The sequence below is a fragment of the Polyodon spathula genome, chromosome 5, assembly GCF_017654505.1.
Source record: "Polyodon spathula isolate WHYD16114869_AA chromosome 5, ASM1765450v1, whole genome shotgun sequence".
Taxonomy (NCBI): domain Eukaryota; kingdom Metazoa; phylum Chordata; class Actinopteri; order Acipenseriformes; family Polyodontidae; genus Polyodon; species Polyodon spathula.
Window position 1 is genome coordinate 60,242,903 of NC_054538.1, and position 18,262 is coordinate 60,261,164.

Sequence of the window (18,262 nt, forward strand, 5' to 3'; positions counted from 1 at the left end):
CAGACAGTTGTCATGCTGATGCACTGGGTTGATCCCCGGAGCCAGCATCGCAGCCGTTGTGTGTGCTGATGCGCTGGGGAGGCAAAATGAGCTGATCCCTGGAGCCAGCATTACACTTCAGCAATCAGCACCAGATAGAAGGATATCTACATCATCAGATGGAAAACAACGCAAATGGATGGAGATGCAGATGGATCACATTAGTTTAATGCAAAGCTACATCTTAGTTGGTGCTTATCTTGGCAAAAGCAGAGTTCAAATCAGCATGAAGTTTAACATCTACTCTCATATAATGGAAATCAGTTTGTATGTCAGTAATATCAATCACAAAAGGCATTAACTCAAGACAAAATACATGAAATAATATTCTTTACTGTATATTTTGTAAATTGTTGTGGATTGAGTAAAACCAGTTTCTTATCCAATGTATAGAAAGTTCTTCCAACATCTACCAAAGAATCTTTATACTTCTACTGAATCCTTTCAGATTTTGGAAGCTAAAGATCTTGTAAACTACAGTATAGATTTAAAAAAGGCGGTCTGTTGTAAGTCATACATTTTTCCCTGTTCAGATTCACCTACACATTTAAATACACTTAATTCACAAAATGTTATAATCTATTGAAATCTATTGAAGTTCTGCTATCTTGTTCACTAATTTGTAAATGTGGCACAGAGGATTTCTACCCACACAAACACATGGGTTGGGCTGATTTTCACTTTTAAATAAAGTGTTTAGAGAAAATCAGGAGAACAAAACAGAACCATCCATTGTTCAGAATGGAGCATTTTTAATTCAGTTGATAGAATTATCCATCGATCACTCAATATTTAAACTACTTTGCAACATATCCATCACTCCTGAGTTAAGTTGTCAGTAACAATTATGGGGAAATGTTATTATACTTTTGAAAGTATTGTCCATTTTACCACTTTGTTTCAGGCTAATACAGAAACACTGTGCAAAGTACGAACGTCGTCTGGTCCCACAGAGTCAATGCTGAAGTTCATTCAGTCCCAGTGACAACAAGGATGAGTTTAAGGTGACAGTCCTGAGATTTCAGAATCGTTCAGCTGCTCTGCTTGCCACTGCTCGAATGTTGCCATAAACTTTAGATGGAGGGCTTCCTATTGGGGAAGAAGTATAAATTAACGATTATAGTAACCCATGATGAGGGTTTTTTTTTTTTTTTATTAATGTAATACATACAACAAAAACTTTTTTCTAACAGTCATGGGCAAGGAAACAGACTAGGGAATAGAATTTATTCTATAGACACACACACATTGTGTAAAAGTTTGTTAAACAGTGAATTATACATTTTTGCAAGGTCTAACCTGAATGCACTTGCAACTAAGAGTTACTAACAACAAATAGAAGTATTGGTACATAATATTTAGCCCCTAGTACATTACATGCCATCTCAATGTATGAGCTATCAGCAGTGATTCAAATGCCTTTATTTTGATTAATTTAATTGGCGATAGCTGTTGCTTTTAAGTGATTTAACTTAGCCCTTAAAATCACTAGACATAAAGAGTAAGGAGCTTCAAATGCCATGTTATTTGCTTTTCATTTCCCTTACTATCTCATGGTGTTTGCAATTATTCTGAGTGGTTCTGTTGCTCTAATGCAGAGTGATCTTTTCTCTCCTATCCTGCCTTTATTAGGGTTTGTTGCTTTGAGCTTGTCTGGAGAGTGTTCAAATCATGCGACAATGGAACCTTTCAACCCTGCTAACTCTGTGTTGATCTGCAAAGTGATTTAAATGGCTTGTGGAATACTCTTCAGTCCTGGCACTTACAATACTCCAGACTAACTCCAAGGTAGGTAATAGGGGGATTTAGAACAATGCTAATAATATGGGTGAAACAGAGACCACTCAGTTATTACAAACACTAGATCAGTAATCTGTGACAAAAGTGGGGGGTGGGGGATTCAGATTACACCTGAAATTAGACTGTATACCAGAGAAGTTAACTATCTGCTGGTTTCACAAACCGAGATGTCAACACTTGACAGCGAACAAAACCACACCTGCCAATCAAAAAGTATTTCTGGATGGTAAAATAGTTTCTGTGAAACTTGATGCAAGTATCCAGTCAAATAAAGACTGAGGTAAAATATATATTTAGTTGCAAGGGAAATCTGTTTTTTCTTATCTGTGTAAAAGGGCTGAAATAAACATTGTACAGCATGTCATTTTAATGTTCACTCCCTTTAAATTGTTAACGGTCAAAAAAGACCTATGTACATTTTCCTGTTAACTTCTATTTTTGTGGCACCCAATTCCTCCTCCCCCACCAGGACACACAAGGCAAGAGCTCTTGAACTTGAGGTAATCATCCACTGGTTTAGGCCTATTTGCAGTGGTACGTATTTAATAGTGTATATGTTTATTTTAAGCACAAAGTTGACATTTTCTGCTTCATTTTATGTTACCATGGAAAATAATGTAAGAAAATCTACTGCTAATAAAAACAAACACAAATTGCTTACGTTTCAAGTTTAATAAAAATAAAAACAAACGTTTGCAAGTTTGTTTACCGTGCCACAACTTAATTTTTTTTTTTTTTAACGTTCTGTTAATAAAAAGGTTTAAAATGACCTCTTGGTTTTTCACTATCTTCTATGGAAATCAAATTTCTGGCAACTTCCTGTTTTTCAAAAGATGCTTGTTTAAACATGGGTGTATTTTATAATTCGCTGGCTCATCATCTTTGTCTCCAACAACATCAGGTCACAAAGAAAAGCAGACGACAGTCTGTAGATACTGCGATGAGTATTTATGTCTGTTTTCTGCAGAGAATATGGGTTTTAAACACCTTGTATCCTCTTGATCCATAATCAAGGGTTCACATAACTGGTACGCATGCAGACCAATACAAAAATGCAGACTAAGGTGTTGTATAAGATGCAAGTGTACTGTCAATATATCTAATAGGAAAGCATTTATAATAGAGAGACTGTGCTAACTGTTTGAAGGTGAGCTATACATGCCTACTGTGAACTGTAGAACTGCACCATAACTTTACAGTACTTGTTTGTGGACCACTGAAATAGCAACTGCGCAAGACAAGTCATCTGCAAGCACCAATGGGGTACATAATGTACAAACAGTCAATGAAATTATGCCTTATGTATTTTTTTTCTGTTTTAAGTAAAACAACAAATTTTAAAAGATACAAACCTCACTAACCGTCACAAATGTGTGAATAGCTTAAAAAAAGAAAGCTTTGAGAGAAGAAAAAAAAACAACAAGAAGCCAGGAACATTTTTTCCCCTCAGGACCTGCATTGATCACATTAATAGCCCCAGGGGACCAAGTAAAAGCAGAAAACTGCCAATCAGCTGAGATTTTTCATCTCCGAGTAATGTAAAAAAGCATTGAAATGACATTGGACTCTTTGAAATAACCCCTTTCTTCCGTTATGTATCTGTTTTTTGCTTGTATTTAAAACTTCTGTTTAGAATATGCAGTCAATTAGAAGACAGCACTAGAAAAGTAAATGTCACTTTGTTAGTGTCCTGGGACTGACGTTATGTCAGTATAGTACTTCCTGTGATGTAGCCAAGTTTCACTCCAATGACCTAGCAACGTGTCATGTTGCTAACACCCCTTTAATGTACATGGTGTATTCACTTAGTCTCTATCAAGATAAAATGGAAGTCATATGTAAGTCAGACGCAACCAATAAAGTGTGATTACTAAACAATTTCTCTTACCTAAAATAAGATTACAGATTGCTGTCCGTGCCATCTTAATGTTCTGAAAAGATCCCAGTATGTGTACTTTTCTGAAGAGAATTGAAAAAGAGTTGTGAACATTGAGATTACCACCAATGTATCCTCCATTCTAAACACTATTACAATTTAAAAAAAAAAAAAAAAAATCACTCCTCAATCTTGGTGACAATGGATTTTCAGTTGTCATGTTTTGAACCCAATTCAGGAAACCTAGCCTGCAAAACATTATCTTATTTTTATTTTAGTTTTTTACATTTTAAATTCACTGTAGTTCAATGGTTTATTTAGTTCAATATATGCAAATGTTATAGCAATCCAATTCCACTGGAATCAAATTTAGTTACAAAAAAATGGTGCAACCAGATAAAAATGTTTTACTTACGCATCAGCAAGGACTATTCTTGTCCTTGTCACGTTTTCAATTGTAAATTTAGTTTTTCCTCCTTTCCCCGCTATCCTTCCTATTGCTCTGGAAAGGTGATCTCCTTTCAGTGGTTTAACTTTAAAGCAAATGGTATAAACACCACATGAAAAAGTAGGTCTCTGACATTAGCTACACCTACCACATTTAGAACAGTATTCTATAACAAATGAAAACTGATTACATGCTAAAGAATGGCCATATCAGTTTTCATTGCAAATACATGACTGTTCTAAACAAAGAACATGCAAGTCACAAACATGTACAGTGCTGTTTACAGTAATAACCTGCAACATGATCAAGTTATAGGCTATACCAATTTTCAAATAAACCCCACCTGCTATTCACAAGTTAGTCAAATGCTTTCACAGAATTAAACATCTGTGCAAGAATATAAGTAGCATGTGCAAGCTCACCTAAAAGCTGAATCAAGCTTGTACTTACCATCTGTGACATCAAAACTTTCTAAAAAGAGGTCATCCAATCTGATGAGAGCAAGAGCATCCTGCACAATAAACAAAGTAATATTAAAGTGAATTCTACTTCGCAAAAGTGAGACTTTAGGGTTTGACTCATACATGTTTTTCAAGCATTTAGAAAAGAAATTGCATGGCTTACACAAAATGCAAACAATTCTCGTAAGGTTGAATCAATACAATTGCAATAAAAATAGTTTCTTCGTTGCCATGAAAAAAAAAAAAGTTGTTACACACTCACCTCAACCTGAAATCCTAATAGAAATGCTTTTACAAAGTCTGTAGCTTTAGTTAGTGAACTTATGTCTTGTGTTTCCTTACAAGTCTGGACAAGGAAAGAGAAAAATAAAGAATTAAAAAACAGTGATGCTGTAACTCAACTACCCATTGCACATTTACCTGCATTGACAAGGACAGCAATTTAAAATACAGTACACCAAGCTGCTGCTGGGTATTTTTTTTTTTTTTTTTTTTAATAATAAAATTATTACCAGCTCTGTGCTGTAAGACGTGCAATATACCAAACTTGGAGTTTTTCAAATTGTACAGATACCTGGTGGCAGGGAGGGTTATTTAACAAGACAGGATAGAATGTACATTAATAAGGACCAATGTGTCCTTCTTTTGGCAACTTAAGAGCTTGCTCAAGCAAGTGTATTTAGTATGCAAGATTGTTAAATCTCTAACTGCACAACTAACACCAACTGAAGTTGCAAATAGTTACTAGGTACATGTACCGTTGTCTATTAACCCACACCCCACAAAGTAAGGTTTTATTTGGCCGGTTTAAGTGAAAATGTAATCAAATAAAACAAAATACCTACTTTAATTTCAACGTTTCTTGTTTTCAGGTTAAATCTGATTTGTAGCTGCAAGTGTTCAACTATGGGAGTAAAAATCTTCATCCAGTTCTCTTTCAAAGGGGTATACCGATGTGAGGGCACTGCGATTTTACGCATATCATCCGAACCACCCTAAAAACACAAACATCGTGGAGGTGAAGGCCAGTAATTCAAACAAAACCAAAATATTTAGAGACCAATTTACAATTTATTGCCCTTGTCGCAGAATTGTAAACCGGGCACAGTTCAATCACCACATCATCTTAAACAGATTAGGACTGAGGTATTACAATTCAGGTTTCCCACAAGGAATGTGCAGTAGCCCACTCTGTCACATCAGCAAAGTTTACAGTTAACACGCAAAAAACCGAATTTATATATATATATAATATATATATATATATATATATCCATTCACCGGCATGACAGATCAATACATCGCCCACCAGCCCTGGCTACCTGATGTGAATAACTAACAAATGCCCGTTCCTTATTTAACTACATTCAACCCTGCTGTACTGCGAGTGACTGGGGCGTACTTCAGCAACAGTTCTGGTAACAGAATACTCATTTGTTCAAAATATCTTGTTGAACTTTGAATATTTAACATATATATTTGTAATCTCATTGATAACAAATAAATAATAAAATGTAAACACAAACAAACAAAAATTGACCTTTGGCATGAGACACCTTTTACAACATTCTGTAATAGTTTTGTACTCATCCATTTTGTTTTCCTTTAGCTCGGCATGGTCTTTACGCTATTCGTAGTTCATTACATTTGTTTACACAGAAATAGAAATACAGATATGAAAACCAGCTACTTACCATAAGCTTGTCACCAGAAATTGGTGGAAATTCGGGTCTCTTGGCTGCATTGTTGTGATCCTCAGTTTCCATCTGCCCAGCCTCCAGTTTTCGCTTACGCTTGTTGCTGGATTTCTTAGATTTCACACTTTTAAATTCTTCGTTTGCATTCTGGCTATCCATGCTTGGACTCGCTTCAGTTCCCTCCTTTACAGACTTGTCCACTTCCATTGTATTGTTTTTAAAACTAAAACCTCGTGTATTTTATGCTGCAAATTCTAAACCATGTGGTTGGACACCACGTTACAAAAGGACATGAACGTGCCAATCAGTTCCTAACTCAAACAGACAACTTTCACAAATACGTCATCACCAAAAAGACCCTTCGATTAAAGTCCAATCCAAACAACAGTGATTCTGGCAACTCTCTGCCTTATATGAACACAAACAATGAGATATAATGCATCTATAAAGTATGTAAAAGACAATTTAATTTACTCAACAAACACAGGTGTTCAACTACTGTTTGTGTTAGTGACTGGGATCACGGGGACCAAATCATTATGTGGCTACGGAGAATGCCTGACCTCCATAAATAAAGTTATGAGTAAATGAAAAAAATAATTATATATGCACACACGCACACACACACACACATATTACTGTATGAAATTACTACTTCTGTCCTTCATTCTTTTCTATTATCAGGCAGCTGATAATGATCCTGTAGGGTCCTCACAGCTTGTCTACTGAAACACTAAGTAAATATAACACCGGAGGGTTTTGAAGTCTTCTTAGTTATTGTAGCTAACTTGTCGCTTAGGTTTTAAACGATTTATTTATTCATTTTTACAAATATTTTTTAAACAGAGTACCATATCATAGAGAAGCCATGTCGACCCCACTAGAGAAGCCACAGATTATATCTCACATCCAGAAAGGTTTAAACTATACGGTTTTTGACAGCAAATGGATCCCCTGTAGCGCGAAGTTTGTATGCATGGGAAACTTTGCAAGAGGCACAGGAGTGATACAGATCTACGAGGTTCAACAAGGGGAGGTGCAGCTTATCAAAGAGGTTTGATACGTATTTTTGTATTTGTTTTGTCTGGTCCACGAACTTTGGGAAATTAATATGGGATACGGTACCTAATGGTAATGTTCTAGAAACGACTGGGTGGTTGCCATGGCAATATGTGCCGCTGTAAAAAGTCAGTTATTGAACCATGTTTGTGTTTATGTTTACCCATTGTTATTTATTATTCTACTTAACTTCTTTATCTGAAACATTATTATTATTATTATTATTATTATTATTATTATTATTATTATTATTATTATTATTATGTTGCTATTTATATTTATTTGTTAATTTAAGGCAGAAAGTGTCTGGCACTACTAGAGAACAATAACAGACTCATAGATGCAGACTTCATAAAAATAAAATGTCTGTCTCATTTTATTTACTATTATCTATGAGCTCATGCTGTACAGTCTACGGTATGTGTTGTTCGAAGTTCTGGGACGCAATGATGTTCATTTGAACTAGTATCACAAGAAATAAAATAGTTCTGACACAAACCCAAGAATAAAGATTACTTTTTTCTTAAGATAGACACAATTACTGGTTTTGTGTATTTAAAAGTTTTGTTTTTTTTTTGTCCGTCCTCAAATGTCCGTTGTTACTGTAATGTTAATATGTGCGTATATGTTTTACAGATTGAAAAAGCCAAGCCTTTTAAATGTGGCACCTTTGGAGCCACTTCACTGCAAAAGAGGCATCTGGCAACTGGGGATTTTGGGGGAAACCTTAATATTTGGTAAGTGTAAGAAATTCAGACTTTAGTAAATGTATTACTCAAACACAAAACAAATGAAGTATGTCTCAGCTTTGCTGTGAATGTACAGGATTATAGTTGGTTAGAAAATACCATCTAGCATGTTAGTTGACAATCTTAAGTGTTGTTTGATGTTTTTTGTTGTATTGGAAAATCACTTTCCCCAAAAATATAAATATTGATAGAACCCAGTTTACATTGTAACACAAAATACTTTTTTTGTTTGAATTCATTATTGGTGTTGTCAGTTCAGTGGGACGCTATCATATGAATTTATTATTCACTGGCTATCACACCTGGACAATAATTTGGTACTGGTAAGGTTTTATTATTATTTTTTTTAAGTAAATACTTTCCTTGTCTGAATAAATCAATTTTTAACTATGGGTAAAGTGCAGTACAGTACAAAGTTGATTATCGGGAAGTCTGTTAATCGGAATGTCAATTAACCTTTCCGCTACCAGGTTGTGCAGGCTACAGAGGATTGTAATGAACTTGTTGAAAACAATCTTAGTTATGTTAAGGTTATGTCAGTAATCCAGAAAATAAACTATCAAGACTGCTAACTCCTGTCATTTGTCTGTCCTTCTTGATGTCATCAAGAACAGGAAAGCTCTTTTTAATTTTATTAAATACAGTTGTTGTTGTTTTTGAAACAGGAACCTTGAAGCTCCAGAGATCCCAGTTTATTCAGTGAAAGCACATACAGAAATTGTAAACACTATTGATGGTGTAGGAGGTCTGGGTATTGGGGATGGAGCTCCTGAAATTGTAACTGGGAGCAGAGATGGTAAATAGACTGGTTTTCAGTATGATTGTCCAAATATTTGGAACTGTAATTCAACCAGCATCCCAAGTTTAACTTTCCTGTACTTTAAAAGTGTTCCAATTATACCTGATACAAGCTCTGGCAAAACAGTAATTATATTTATTTTATTTTCCAACACAGGTACAGTAAAGGTGTGGGACCCAAGGCAGAAAGACACTCCTGTTGCTAATATGGAACCAATAGAAGGAGAAACAAAGAGAGACTGTTGGACTGTAGCATTTGGTATGCAGTGTAGTATTTTACTCAAAGAAAATATGCTTGATTATATTATTACATTATAAAGATTATTGGAATTAAGTGATATCAGCGGAAAGGTTGATTAGGTGACTTATTTGCTAACTGTGCCTCTTGAAACCAGAACTTTATATTGGCTATATCCATTTAGCAGAATCTCCCTCTCCTGTAATACAGTAACAGACAAAAGTATTGGCACCCTCTGCTTATTATTAAGCAGATTAAGGACAAGCATTTAGCGAACATTAACCATTTTTAATAAAACAAAAGCAAAATACATAATTTGTAATAATAATATATCTTAATATCTTTATTTTTTTATAGTGCCTTTCATAGTGGACTACCATCACAAAGCGCTTTACAGATGTAGGCTGTGAACTGTGCATTATTTGTAGAGTCACTTACAATAGGACACTGATTTAACATCTCACCTGCTGGATGGAGCACAAGTGACTTGCTCAGGGTCACACAGTGAGGTGGGATTTGAACCAGTCGCCTTTTGGTTACAAGCCCTGGACTTCAACCACTGGGCCACACTGCCTCCTCTGTAATTCAACAAATATTATTATGGCTTTCAGACATTTATGACTATTCTTAAATAGTAAGTAGCGGGGTTCTGAAAAATATAGCGTTATACATCCCCACATGTTGCTACAACTGTTTAAATAGCGTACCTGTAATTTTTGTTTTCATTGTTAACATCCTGACAACTTTGTACACTTATAACTTTAAAGTCTGTTTCAAAGCTCTTTTCAAAATGGCCGCTCTAGTGCATTGGGTTTTGAAATCTGTCCTCTAAATCACTCCAGGAAGAGCGATTTAAAAAAACCAAACAAAACCCAAAACAAAACAACCCCCCCCCCCCCCCCAAAAAACAAAAAACAAAAAACAACATAACGAGTGCTCTAGCTGTTCTGTTTTGTACCACATCATGGATTGTTATTGCTGTGTAACCTGTTTGACAGTGTGGGCAATAATCCTTACTCTATCGGTGCACTAGAGCAAACATTTTAAAAAGACAAATTGGATACACAATGCCTGGCTACAGCTTTTTTCAGATCAGTGCAAAGCATTTCTATTGGATTGAGACCTTGGAATTGCAATGGCTATTCCAGAATTAGTATCTTTTGTTTTTTCAGGAATTCCAGTTGACTTAGCCATATGATTTGGTTCATTGTCATGTTGGAAAATAAACTGTAAACATAAGAAAGTTTACAAACGAGAGGAGGCCATTCGGCCCATCTTGCTTGTTTGGTTGTTAGTAGCTTATTGATCCCAGAATCTCATCAAGCAGCTTCTTGAAGGATCCCAGGGTGTCAGCTTCAACAACATTACTGGGGAGTTGGTTCCAGACCCTTACAATTCTCCATGCAAAAAAATTGCCCCCTATTTTCAGTTCTGAATGCCCCTTTATCTAATCTCCATTTGTGATCCCTGGTTCTTGTTTCTTTTTTCAGGTTGAAAAAGTCCTTTGGGTCGACATTATCAGTACCTTGTAGAATTTTGAATGCTTGAATCAGATTGCAGCGTAATTCTTTGTCCAAGACTGAATAGATTCAATTCTTTAAGCCTGTCTGCATTTTTTAAACCAGGGATAGTTCTGGTCTCTATTCTTTGCACTCTTTCCAGAGTAGCAATATCCTATTTGTAGCGAGGTGACCAGAACTGAACACAATATTGTAGATGAGGTCTTACTAATGCATTGTAAAGTTTTAACATTACTTCCCTTTATTTAAATTCAACACTTTTCACTATATATTCGAGCATCTTGTTGGCCTTTTTTGTAGCTTCCCCACATTGTCTCGATGAACACATTTCTGAATCAATATAAACTCCTAGGACTTTTTCATAGGTTCCTTGTTCAATTTCAGTATCTCCCATGTGATATCTATAATGCAAATTTTTATTGCCAGCGTGCATTACCTTACACTTTTCACTATTAAATGTCATTGCCATGTGTCTGCTCAGTTCTGAATGTTCTCTACAAAATTTTGAATGACCTTTGCTGCTGCAACAGTGTTTGCCACTCCTATTTTTGTGTTGTCTGGAAATTTAACAAGTTTGCTTACTATACCAGAATATAAGTTATTAATGTAGATTAGGAAGAGCCAATGACCTAGTACTGATCCCTGTGGTACTCCACTGGTTACCTCACTCCATTTTGAGGTTTTTCCTCTAATCAGTACTTTTTTACATTTTAACCACTCCCTAATCCATGTGCATGCATTTCCTTGAATCTCTTCAGTTTGAGAATTTATCTGTTATGCAGGTCAAAAGCTTTCTGGAAATCTAAATAAACCATGTCATATGCTTTGCAGTTATCCATTGTCTATATTGCATCCTCAAAAAAATCAAGCAGGTTAGTTAGACACAATCTCCCTTTCCTAAAACCATGCTGACTGTCTCCCAGGATACTGTTACCATATAGGTAATTTTCTATTTTGGATCTTATTATAGTTTCCATAAGTTTACATATAATAGAAGTCAGACTTATTGGTCTGTATTTATCTGGTTTGGTTTTGTCTCCCTTTTTGTGGGTCGGTATTACGTTTGCAATTCTCCAGTCTGTCGGTACAACCCATGTGTCAAGAGTGTTGCATGATCTTGGTTAGCGGTTTGTAAATAACTTCTTTCATTTCTTTTAGTACTGTTGGGAGGATCTCATCCGGCCCAGGGGATTTGTTTATTTTAAGAGCTCCTAGTCCTTTTAGTACTTCAGACTCTGTTATGTTAAAGATATTTAAAACTGGATAGCAACAGGTCGACATATGGGGCATGTTGCCCGTATCCTCCTTTGTAAAAACTTGTGAAAAGTAATCATTTAATATATTTGCTATTTTTTTTCTCTACGTCTATGGTTTTGACATTGGTATCTCTTAAACATTTTGCCTCCCCTTTGATTGTTCTCTTGCTGTTATAATATTGAAAAAACTTTTTGGAATTGGTTTGAGCCCCCTTAGCAATGCTCATTTCTATCTCTTTCTTGGTCTTTCACTTCCTTTTTGACTTGTGTTTGCACTTCCAAGTTATCTTTCTGTGTTCTTTGTTCTTGGTCCCTTTTAAATGCTCTGTAAAGTGCCTTTTTTCTCTGAATATTTTTTTAAATTGATCTATTAAACCATTTTGGCAATTTTGTTTTAGATTTAGATTTATCTACTTTGGTAATGTAATTGTTTTGCACATTTAGCACTAATTAAAAAAAAAAAAAATCTATCCTTTTTACATGGATGTTTTCTCTATTTTACTCCAATCTACTTATTTTAGTCTCTGTTTCATACCTTCATAGTTTGCCTTTCTAAAATTGTAAACCTTAGCTTTAGTCATTACTTTTGGGGTTTTAAAAAGCACTTCAAATGAGACCATGTTGTGGTCTGAGTTTGCCAGTGGTTCTCTGATCTCTGTTTTAGTTAGTCTTTTCAAATAACAAAGACAGAATAAATCAAGGCATGCCTCCCCTCTAGTCGGTGCTTTGACAAATTGAGTTAGGAAGCAGTCATTTGTTATTTCCACCATTTCAATTTCGTCTGTTGTACTCCCCACCGGGTTTCCCCCATTTTATAGAGGAAGTTGAAATCCCCTATTAATATGGCTTCTCCTTTGCTGCATGCATTTCTAATGTCATTGTAGAACAGATTATTTTGCTTGGTGCCTGAATTTGGCGGTTTATAGCATGCCCCTATTATTATGCCCTTTGAATTTTTGTCCATTACTCTGACCCATATTGATTCTGCATAGCTTTTTCCTTCCAGATTTAACACCTGGGCTTCAAGACTATTTTTGATGTTTAGCGCTACCACTCCACCTCTGTTATCCTGCCTCTTTCCTTATACAGTGTATACCCACTAATATTATATTCGTCTCCATCACTCTCTCATGAATGTCTCCAGTCCCTGAAATTTTAGATGGTTTGTTTAATTAATTTTCTTCTTGAGTGTTGCTGTGGTTATGGATTTTGGTATTCCATATTTCTTTGATACTGTTCTGTAGCCATTTCCTTTTTTGTAGTTTGCTAGGGGTGCATTATTCAAACGGGAATCTAACTCCTTTGTCTTTGCCACAATGTGCTGTGTTGCCAAAATGTTCTTTTTCAGCAGATGTTGGAAATAATTAATAATGTTTTTTTTATTTATTTATTTATTTTTTCTGACAATTGACTTTGTAGCTTAGTTACTGTGTAATGGTTTTAATCAGTGAATATATATTTTAAATTAGTTCTATATATTTTTATGGGCTTTTAATGTAAATGTGCTAATACTTTTGTCATGAACAAATATTTTACATTTTTTGAAGTTCTCTTTTGGTCTTTGTCGTATTAATTAATGGCTAATGTTCACTAAATGCTTGTGTTTAATATGTTTTCTTGAATTATCTTAAGCCAATACTTTTGTCTGTGACTGTAAATTTTTTAAAGACTGTGATAGTAAAATATCTCTGGTTATTCTTTAATGGTTTTCCAAATTTAGAATGATAGTCGTTTTACATACATCAATACCATTTTATTTTGTTTATCGTCATTTAATATGTTTTTGATTGAGGTACTTAAAAGGACTTAAAACTTGCCAGTCAGAACTTTCTAAATGTAAAGCTTTATTAAGTCCAGGCTCTGGAATTCCTAAAGAAAAAAATACTTTTGATACTTTCACTAGGTAACGCCTGCAATGACCAGGATCGATGCGTCTGTGCTGGGTATGATAATGGCGATATTAAACTTTTTGATCTGAGGAACATGTCGGTAAGATGGGAAACAAACATAAAAAATGGGGTAAGAAGCAATATAAGAGTTTAGTTGGTTTTCATAACTGTTATACACAAATGTCCAATATAAGTGAATCCTGTTTTTGAGTAAAAGTCAAATGGAAACATGGATAAAGGATATTTTTAATTTATTTTCATTCTGAAGAAAACGCCTTAATATTTTTTAGCGAGAGACACTTGTATAATTCTGTAAAGAGTGTTGATGCACTGTAGGCACAAGTGGGCCCTATTTTGCCAAGGGATGCTTCTGAGAAGAATAATATTAACGGTATAAAACTATCAACAACAATATAATTGTAGCTTCCTTAAGTTGTTTCTTGCTGGTTTTATGATATTACATTTTATTTCTGTCAGAAATTGTGCCTTTGCACTTGATTTTTTGAGCCCATAATGCTATGTCTCATCTCTTTTCCTGTGCTGTTGGTGTTTATGCCTCCAGTAGATCTGAATGTGCTCTCTATAATGTTATGTTTCCACAATTAACCCCTAACCTTTCTTTTAATCTAGCACTGATTGTATTTTGTATTATATTTTGTTTTTTCATTTTAAATTTCCAGGTATGTTGTGTTGAGTTTGACAGGAAAGACATCAATATGAACAAACTTGTTGCCACATCACTAGAAGGAAAATTTCATGTTTTTGACATGAGGACCCAACACCCAACCAAAGGCTTTGCTTCAGTCTCTGAAAAGGTAATTAACTTGAGGGAGATTTTGGATTTCCTACTGGAAAATGTGTCAAAGCTTATTTAATTTAAGACATAGAAATGTTTTCTTTTAAGATTTTCACAGCTGGAAATATTGCCATCATGTTGATGACCATGGGGAATGATGCCAAACAATACATTAAGCAGTAGAAATGACAGTGAAAGCATTTTCATAATTACTTTACTTAACTTTCAAAACTGAATAGAGTTATTTCTGTAGTAAATTCAAGGTGGCATAAGGGTACAACAATATAAAGAAATCTACTTTTCAATAACTTTTTTCAGAAAAGGTGGTAAAAAGCTGAGATTGTTAAGGAACTTTACTACATTTAATTATGGTATGCTTTTGCACATTTTAGAGCTATCATTTCATCCTCGCTGTGTACATAACCATTAATTAATAGATTGAAAAGCATGTCCTTTATAAAGTTATAACACTCTCAAGAGTACTCTAAAGAATGTCATAGCCAAGTTTCAACATAATTGGCTTGAGTGGCTTAATTTATAGTTTATAGATCAGGGGTGCCAAACTTGTTTCGTTTGGACGGCCTGATCCGATTCTCTGGTGCTTGTCGGGGGCCGAGTGGCAGTTATAAAAATACAAAGATGAACCCAAAACCACTAAATTATTGTATTTAACAAAAATGATCATACATATCATATTTACATTCCCCTAAATAGCACATATGATTATTTCACTCACCCTCATTAAAACACATGTGCAAACATGCCTCCAGCGAGTTCCCTCATATGAGCAACACAAAATTGTCATGTTTCTGTGATTGCTGTCAATCGAAGACCACGTGGGTGAAGCGGCAGTGTGTCAGCTAGTTCGAGTTAAGACACCAGTGATACCAGAAAAAAGGTTTTTAGTTCTGATTTTTAAGTTCTGTAGTGACAAGTGTCATCATGTCTTTATACCTGAAGAGAAAGGTGTACCAAGAATGCAGTGTGTTTCAAGAAAAATTGTGAATTTCTTATTTTTTTGTGGACATGAATGGAAACCCAACAATGTTAATTTTTAAGTAACGTGGTTGTTGTGAAAGAATACAACATTAAAAGAGACTGAAGCAAACCATGCCAAGAAATAAGTCATGAGTGATTAATCGAAAAGACGGTTAATTTCCGATTATTAAGTTAAACACTTGCTCACCTTCTTTCTATGAAGTATTTATAACAAAGAGTTCTGGTACTACGGTAGGCTCCCTGTATGTTTTTGTTTGTGACGCCGTTTTGTATGCATTATGGGAGATTTTAACAGGAGGATGGGTCTGGAGGTTCCCTTGGACTACAGATCCCACAGCGAGAGCAGCTTCAGTGGTTGCCTGACACAAACCGCAGGAATTTGAAAGTGGCTGGGATGTGGAAGTAACTTTTATGATGAGTGACCATAAAAAAAGATTTTTATAGTATAATAATTGATCAAAATTGTGCAGTGTATTAATCATTTGAAGTCAGTTGCGGTGTTTAAATACTGTAATTTTAATACAAACTATATTTTAATTTTCTTTAAACATTTATCAATAACCAAAAGCGGCGGAAAAATTCAATTCTGTAAATATAGGGTCAGTCCATGTCAGATCAATCGCCCTCGAAACCGAAGGTTCATGGATTTTGCTGTAACTGTATTTTACTATTCATTTTACTTTAGTCGGCGAGGCAGTTTAATTAATTAAAAAAATAAAATAATAAAAATGTTTCAAATTACTATTTCTTGTATTACATTTCCTTTAATAATTAGTAACTATTAAATGAAATGTAATAGAAGAATGGCAACCTTAAACAAAAGATTATAAAAATAATTGTAATTATTAATTACTAACAATTATTTATATAATATTTTGTTTCAGGTTGTCATTCTTTCGTGCATTACGTTATATTTAATGAGTTAATAAACTTCCAGCCATGTATTATTGTTTCTTCAAAACCATTTTCTGATGGAGTTTAGAGTTTAGATGGAGTCTAAAAGCTGTGGAAATAGTGTGTCCTGAGAAGCAGCAAGCTATCACTGTCATGAATATCAACAAATCTAAGTGTAGTTCTCAACTAACTGACACACACCATAACCTGATACTTAATTCATCCTCAGCCATTTGCTCCAGATGTTGATATTCTATGTCTTTATTTATTTACCTTTACCCTATTGAGTAAAAAAAAAAAAGAAAATAATTTTCAGCGATATTCCGTGGGCCGGGTGATATCGCTCCGGGGGCCATATGTTTGACACCCCTGCTGTAGACTGACCTCCTATGTTTTGTAAATCCTGATGAAGCTGCATGGCACTGAATCATTGATTTTGACCTTTTGATTTTTTAATCTTGATGTTGCACAAATAAAAGTAAAATATTTTGGTGAACAAATCCTGAGTTTGGATACTCTTTGTTGCACGTACTATAAAGTGTAACATACAAATGTACAGTACGAGTTTGGGTGCCACCACTATATCCCTTATTCCAGCAATATGCATCCGCGTTATGTTGTTTTTATTTAACGACTTTTGGGGTTTTTATTACAGCTTTGTTAAACAGCAGTTAAAGTTTGTGTTAGTAGAGTTCCTAAATCTGAGCTTATCAACTAGTAGTAATTCATGCAGTACCAGTTGACGTTTTCCAGAAAAATGTTACCTATCAGACATTACTTTTTACAAGACTGGCTCAGAGTTTATTAAATTACATTTTAAATGCCCTTTTTCTTGGATTTCTTTTTACTATTGTAATGTACTCACATTTGCATTAAGTAGGAGAGTTGATCTTGTTTTACTTTAAAATTAGGTATTTGAAGTAATTCGATTTTTCTACGTAGAAGATTTTCACTGTGTAATTTTATTATGTTCCCTCTTGCTTCCCTTAAGGCTCATAAATCTACTGTCTGGCAGGCAAGACACTTGCCACAGAACAGAGACATCTTTATGACGGCAGGAGGAGCAGGAAGCCTTCATCTTTGGAAATAGTAAGTATTTATTACGGGTTCCAAATTTAAACGTGCTTTCTGTTTGTTTATTTTAGTTAGTTTTTCAAATGATAATTTGTTTTTAAGTGTAGTGTAAGAGGAGATAAGCATTGCAAATTCACATAACAAACGAGGCCTGTGATGTTGTATAATTTCAGTTAACTACTAAACACATACCGGTTCCATAAATGTTTAAACTAAACTAGTCAGCCACTGAATTAATTATAATTACCGTTAACTGTTCTTTTCTTTTAGTGAGTACCCGGCTCAAAGAAGTAAGAAGGATGCAGATGGGATTGAAATGGGAGTCGCAGGGTCCGCCAGTCTTCTGCAGAATGTTACGTTGTCAACACAGCCTATTGCAAGTCTAGACTGGAGTCCTGATAAACAGGGCCTTTGTGTCTGCTCAGCGTTTGACCAAACTGTGAGGGTCCTTATTGTTACTAAACTCAACAGAGTTTAGACAGTGACAGTGCAAAGTGTATTTATGTAATCTTTATGTTTTCATTATCTTAAGTAAGCTCGTTAGAAGCACACATCTTAAATAATGATGAGAAGGCATGTTGTTAATTTTTTATTTGTTTTTTTCCACGCAAACAGTACATTTGTAAACCATACAGCCTGTACCTAATAGAAACCTATAGAATAGTTATA

The 18,262-nt window shown here is 34.8% G+C and overlaps 2 protein-coding genes across 2 annotated transcripts; one reads left to right on the plus strand and one right to left on the minus strand.

Moving 5' to 3' along the window:
- Positions 1-354: 354 nt before the first annotated feature.
- On the minus strand, positions 355-6,816 carry LOC121316114 (RNA-binding protein PNO1-like). Its single transcript, XM_041250891.1, has 7 exons — positions 6,319-6,816; positions 5,470-5,619; positions 4,887-4,970; positions 4,614-4,674; positions 4,131-4,248; positions 3,728-3,798; positions 355-1,128 (listed from the first exon to the last, which is right to left on the minus strand). The coding sequence occupies exons 1-7, from the start codon at positions 6,526-6,528 to the stop codon at positions 1,061-1,063; spliced, it is 762 nt and encodes a 253-aa protein (XP_041106825.1). The 5' UTR covers positions 6,529-6,816; the 3' UTR covers positions 355-1,060.
- Positions 6,817-7,039: 223 nt separating this feature from the next.
- On the plus strand, positions 7,040-18,253 carry LOC121316115 (WD repeat-containing protein 92-like). The gene is made up of 8 exons (XM_041250892.1): positions 7,040-7,375; positions 8,017-8,117; positions 8,795-8,925; positions 9,085-9,186; positions 13,845-13,960; positions 14,511-14,645; positions 17,511-17,608; positions 17,864-18,253. Exons 1-8 carry the CDS (start codon positions 7,190-7,192, stop codon positions 18,069-18,071), a joined length of 1,077 nt encoding a protein of 358 aa, XP_041106826.1. The 5' UTR covers positions 7,040-7,189; the 3' UTR covers positions 18,072-18,253.
- Positions 18,254-18,262: the final 9 nt, after the last annotated feature.

Coding starts and splice junctions, on each gene's coding strand:
- LOC121316114 (XM_041250891.1), bottom strand. CDS start 6,528: ATGGAAGTGGACAAGTCTGTAAAGGAGGGAACTGAAGCGAGTCCAAGC. Junction 4,971..5,469: donor CAAGAAACGTTGAAATTAAA/GTAGGTATTTTG, acceptor TTCCTTGTCCAG/ACTTGTAAGGAAACACAAGA. Junction 1,129..3,727: donor AATCTGTAATCTTATTTTAG/GTAAGAGAAATT, acceptor CTTCCCCAATAG/GAAGCCCTCCATCTAAAGTT.
- LOC121316115 (XM_041250892.1), top strand. CDS start 7,190: ATGTCGACCCCACTAGAGAAGCCACAGATTATATCTCACATCCAGAAA. Junction 14,646..17,510: donor TTGCTTCAGTCTCTGAAAAG/GTAATTAACTTG, acceptor GCTTCCCTTAAG/GCTCATAAATCTACTGTCTG. Junction 17,609..17,863: donor AGCCTTCATCTTTGGAAATA/GTAAGTATTTAT, acceptor CTTTTCTTTTAG/TGAGTACCCGGCTCAAAGAA.